The 5,895-nt window shown below is 41.9% G+C and overlaps 1 protein-coding gene across 1 annotated transcript in view; it reads right to left on the minus strand.

Annotated features, from left to right (window-relative positions):
• Positions 1–333: 333 nt before the first annotated feature.
• The window catches only part of LOC101850622 (DNA-(apurinic or apyrimidinic site) endonuclease 2), a 10,904-nt gene continuing 5,342 nt past the window's right edge, over positions 334–5,895 (minus strand). The window contains exons 4-7 of the mRNA XM_005112781.3: positions 5,347–5,536; positions 4,691–4,834; positions 2,759–2,822; positions 334–1,709 (exon numbers count right to left, since the gene is read on the minus strand). Of these exons, the coding sequence (XP_005112838.1) occupies positions 480–1,709; positions 2,759–2,822; positions 4,691–4,834; positions 5,347–5,536 (1,628 nt within the window). The 3' untranslated portion in view covers positions 334–479. The remainder of the gene's footprint in view (positions 1,710–2,758; positions 2,823–4,690; positions 4,835–5,346; positions 5,537–5,895) is intronic.

A 5,895-nucleotide genomic window follows, 5' to 3' on the forward strand; every position in this document is an offset into this window, starting at 1 on the left:
AAAAAGAAGAAGGGGAGATAAGGACGATAGATGTTTGATAGGAAAGAAGAAGCAAACCACACCAGAGCACCCGCCAACCGCCCACACCATTCAGAGTGATGACACAACCGATACACACAATGTAATAACAAAAGTGAATTTGCTCACCGCTGAAATTCCAAATACGAGATTTAAACCAGTTAGTTAGGCCAGTCAGTTGGATCCGACTCAAAATTGGATCTGCCACCCCCCCCCCCCCCCCATTAACGCTATACAAAATTATGCTTTTATTATTATCATAATTATTGTTACTATTATCATTACCATTATTATCGTTAATGTTATTATCCCCCCCCCATTAACAAAAAAAAAGCAACAAAAAAAACCAAACCTTCAAAACAAAACAAACAAAACAACCAATACCCAGCATTATGACAACAGTATCACAAGCCAAACAAAACAAAAACATCTCCCAAAATAGTAATACAATCCACTCATAATCACGTCTTTTTTTTCTTCTTATCATTCAGCCACTGGAAAAAGTTACACCTGAACTCAGGTTTTCCCGGAGCCCCGTCGGGTCTGGGACAGGAGTAAAACTGTTTGTTCTTGTTGGGGCCCGCCTTTTTCACCGTCTTCAAGACACACGGCTCCTTGTGTCCCGGGCACAGTGGGGGAGGGGGGAGGCCGCCGAGCAGGGACTTCCACACGCTGGCCGAGGATTTAGTCGGCGGCGGGTTGATGGGGGCCACTGATGACGACGACGACGACGAAATGTTTGTAGACGTACGACGTAAAGGAACTTCCTGTTTCGCAGTTGATGAGTCACAGAGTTTGTTGACCTCGCCCTCTTCACCCAATTGTACCGTTTCAACAATTTCTAAAGTCTCAGCTTTCACAGAGTTGTCTATACACTTATCATCCCGAACTTCTATTGTGTTGTTTTTGCTGGCAGAGTCTGACCGTCTCTGAACGTTGAGACTAGCTTTTGAATTGTTGGACACTTTGTCGCTTTTAGATGAACTCGAGGAGGAGAAAAAGGAAATCAAACTGGCTTGTTTACTTCCTGTGTCATTCTTTTTCAACTTTTTGTTCTTGGTGTTATCGACCGCAGAACTGTTTCTCTTCAATTTGCTTTTCTCCGACACTTGCGGAGGAAGACTTTTAGACTTTGTGAAGGGGGAGCACGACAAAACGTTGCCAGAATCCTCTTGTGAACTGGACAAAACAATTGAGTCAGAGTCTACTTGAACGGGGGACGAAGACAACGATGAAGCCGCAAACTTTTCCGTCTTTGAGAAAAAAGACGACAACTTCTGCTGCTGGCCTCTGAATTCAGGCATGAGTTTTGTGCACAAGTTCGGAGTGACCGACGCCGCCACAGGGTCGGCGCTCAGAGTGACCACCACGGGGCAGTGGTCCGAACCTTCAACCTCCGCCATGATCTCACAGCTCGTCACGTACTTGGCCAGCTCCAGGTTCACCAGAATGTAGTCCAGTCTCCGGCCAAAGTTGGCTTTCCGCGCGTCAGTGGCGGTGTTCCAGTTGGTGAAGCCGTCGTCTTTCTGTGGGTGCAGCTGGCGGAAAACGTCGCTGAAACGACCGCCCTTGAGGTTGCCTGGACACAACTCTGAGATCATGCCAGTTGACGGAGGTAGAGACGAGTCCTGCTCTTTTGCTTGCAAAATGTTGTTGATCCAGACACGACTCGGCCTAACCTGAAAATTGTCCTGAAAAAAGAAAAAAAAACATCAAAAGAAACCTTGTGATGATAGCATGCTGCTGAGCTGAACTTAACAGCTACTGGGGGGTAATTAGTACAAAAAATACAGTGGGTGTCGCATTCAAAGAGGTCAAATTCAACGAGAAGTTGGCTACAACGAGACAATCCTTAATCCCCGATTTTTACCTCTATATCTCTTTGTAAATGTACGTCAGCTCCAACGAGGTTGCAAACAGACATAAATCGCTTTCAACGAGGTCGCGATAACCAAACAAAAGCAATTAGCGGCCCCAAAAGCGAAGAATTTTTCTCCTTTCTGTCCATCTAACGCGAAGCACAAGGCCCATCCTCGATTCCTAACACATTGTACTCCTTGATCTTGTGTGCCTCCTAAAATGGGCCCCAAAGCCAAGAGGATGGGCAAGGGTTAGCCTATGGTAAGGATGGGAGGGGGAGGGTGGGAACGCCACGCAGACCTCGAGAGGGAAATATCCTGTTTGTTTCAGTACCAAGAGGGGACATCGACACAACAATGGCCGTCCAGTGCAGAGGAAAAAGTAAGACAAACAGACAGACAGAAACAAACACCAGAGGGAAGGTAAAGAAGTAGGACCTACCAGTGACACCCTCCAACCACCCACACAGACAGAAACAACAGAGGGAAAGTAAAGAAGTAGGACCTACCAGTGACACCCTCCAACCACACACACAGACAGAAACAACAGAGGGAAAGTAAAGAAGTAGGACCTACCAGTGACACCCTCCAACCACCCACACAGACAGAAACACCAGAGGGAAAGTAAAGAAGTAGGACCTACCAGTCGCGACCTCAGTGTTTCTAGTCGCATTATCCATTTTTACTAACAGTGAAAACAGTTCATTTCAAAGAGAAAGCTTAAGAAGAAGTCACATTTTCAATGTTAAAAAAATGGAGATACAACAAGAAAGCACTGAGGTCGCGTAGTGGGGCACTCCAACCACCCACTAGGGAAATATACCAGACTGGATCTGTAAGGTTTGAGTACACAAGAATGTCTCGGTGAATAAATGTCTTACATCATACTCGGGGTTGTCCAAAGGCTTGTGGGTCAGGTTCAGATCTCCCAAGATGATGACATGACTGAAAAAAACAAACAACACATGTTTCTTCTAACACATAATAATAATAATAATAATAATAATAATAATAATAATAATAATAATTATTATTATTTTAAAAAAAAATAATAATTATAAAAATAATAATAATAATAAAAATAATAATAATAATAAAAAAAATAATAATAATAAATTGCATTTGAGGAGTCCACAGAAAAAAACGGGCATAATCACAAACTGGAAATTGTGAGGGCGCCAATTTTAAAAGCTCGTGGACTCATAATTTCATATTTGTTTGACTGGTGGTTTATTGTTATGTTTGTTGAAAGGGAAATCTAACAACAATAATCAACCAGCAGTTGAACATAAGTACAGTTATGAGTCAACAAGCGTTCAAAATTGATACCCTCACGATATTCAGTTTGTGACTATACCTTATTTTCCTGAGGATTCCTCATTTTAATACAGCGCTCAATACAATACGAGCATAAGCTCTGAGCGCTTTACATCAATCACATGATCACTGAAAAGTTAGTAATAATTCATTCACACAGGAGAAAATATTTCCCAGTAACAAGAAAAACCAGTTCAACCATATAAAGAAGAACCACCACAACCATACATTAAAACAATTCTACTATGCTTGAACGAGAAATGTCCCCCCCTTTGAGAATGGCCTAAAGACACTTCAGTCAGTGGCACAGCCCTGGGGGGTAAAAAAAAAAAATGAAATGGATTGTATTTTATACTGTGCACATCACAACAGCATGGAGTTTACACAGGCTATTACTACTCCCAGCAGACTCTAGAACATGGCTCACAAACATTCTCAAATTCCCAAGGAGTATACAGAACAAGCTGCAGATTCCACACAATCAAACACTAACAAACTGACAAGATCTTTCGCTGTCTATTGCCGGGTACCCATTCCCACCTGGGTGAAGTGAGGAAACTTTATGTAAAGTGCCTTTCTTGAGGATACAACGTAGCATCCGCGGTTTGAACCCTTGAACCCGCAACCTCATGATTAGGAATCTGGTAGCCTTACCACTACGCCACCGACGCCACATTACAGATCTTCTGGACCAATAACAACAACAAACAACAACTGTTCTTACATCTTCTAGACCAATAACAACACCAACAACTGTTCTTACATCTTCTTGATCGATAACAACAACAACAACAACAACTGTTCTTACATCTTCTAGATCTATAACAACAACAACAACAACTGTTCTTACATCTTCTAGATCTATAACAACAACAACAACAACTGTTCTTACATCTTCTAGATCTATAACAACAACAACAACAACTGTTCTTACATCTTCTAGATCTATAACAACAACAACAACAACTGTTCTTACATCTTCTAGATCTATAACAACAACAACAACAACTGTTCTCATATCTTCTAAATCGTAGCAGGGATGCCAAATGATTCTTGAAAAAAAACCTGAAAATGAGCGGAGCACCACACCTCACCTAAAACGAACCTTGTAAAATCTTTCCATGAGCAAACAAAAACATTTCTCTTCCCATTCCCCTTTCCTTTGCAAGAGTAGGAAAAAACCCAGAAAAACAGGAGATTTGGCATCTCTGATAACAACAACAACTGTTTTCATATCTTCTAGATCGATAACAACAACAACAACAATTGTTCTTACATTTTTTGGATCAACAACAACAACAATAATAACAACAACAATTGTTCTTACATTTTTTGGATCAACAACAACAACAACAACAACTGTTCTTATATCTCCTAGATCATCCACAACAGCAACCACAACAACAACAAACAGCAGCCTCAACAACAGCAGCAGTAGCAGCAATAACAAAAACAACAACAACAACAGAAACAACAGCAACAACAACCACCCTTACATTCCCTCCTCCAGCAAAGCCTCCGCCCTGCCCTGCAGCATCCCCAGGAACTTGACCTTGTACTCGTGTCTGTCCTCCCTGTCCTCGCCCACCCGCGGGACGTAGACGTTGATGATAGCCACCTCCTTCTCTTCTCCCGCAAGTCTGACAGACAAACCAAATCACATGCAGGGGGGTCAGTGTGGAAAGTTTCAGTTGCTGTACTTTACTTTTCCGATCCAAAAAAGTTTCAGTTGAGAAAGGCTCAGTAGCTTAAGAGTCAGTGGTTGACGGGTGCTCTGTTGTGGTTTGTTCCTTCTGTCCTATCAAACATCTATCACCCTTATCTCTCCTCCTTCTTTCCTATCAAACATCTATCACCCTTATCTCTCCTCCTTCTTTCCTATCAAACATCTATCACCCTTATCTCTCCTCCTTCTTTCCTTTGTTACATCTGCAGTAGCACCTCTAACCTTCAGCACTAACGTGACCCACTTGTGTTACAAGGGTTGTAACACTCAGACTAAAGCTAAACTAAAAACCTTTCAACTTTTGAGACAATGGCAAACCCAGACTGGTTTAAGTCTTTCTCCAAGTTTACACATGTATATTACACACAACTAATGTTGACGACAAAAACTAAATCTTTATACCAAAAATGTCGAGAGCATGGGCACCTGATCTTGTGCTGTGTAATAATACAGCGGCCTTCAGCATCCAGTGCATCAAGGTCGCCGTCTGACAAGTGCTCCATGTCGCCGTAGTGACCAACAAGACTCTCACAGTCGGCAGATATATATAGTCTCCCCGTTAGACCTTCCTCTGCCTTCACCGGCCCTGTCCTAGACACGCAGTAGTTGGCTGTGCCTGAAACATTTCAGTGAAGTTATAAATATCAAACTCACTATTCAGAGGAAAGTAAGGAGTGTTTATGATCTTAATCTACTGAGATGAAAACTAATCATGACTGAAAGTCCATGTCTATGCCGCTGAAATTGTCCAAGACGGACACCCACTGTCGAGGAGAAATGTGGCTGTCTTAGACAGGTGAACATTTTGGACAGTGCTTTTACAACATATAAATGGTCATATCGAAATCAACTAGCAAAACAACAACAAAATGATGGGGGGAGAATGAAACAAGTAAATCAATTCAAATATCTGGGCCAACAATCACAGACGATGGCAGAAGTGAAAAATAAATAAATATACATATATATATATAT

The sequence above is a fragment of the Aplysia californica genome, unplaced genomic scaffold, assembly GCF_000002075.1.
Source record: "Aplysia californica isolate F4 #8 unplaced genomic scaffold, AplCal3.0 scaffold01405, whole genome shotgun sequence".
Lineage (NCBI taxonomy): Eukaryota > Metazoa > Mollusca > Gastropoda > Aplysiida > Aplysiidae > Aplysia > Aplysia californica.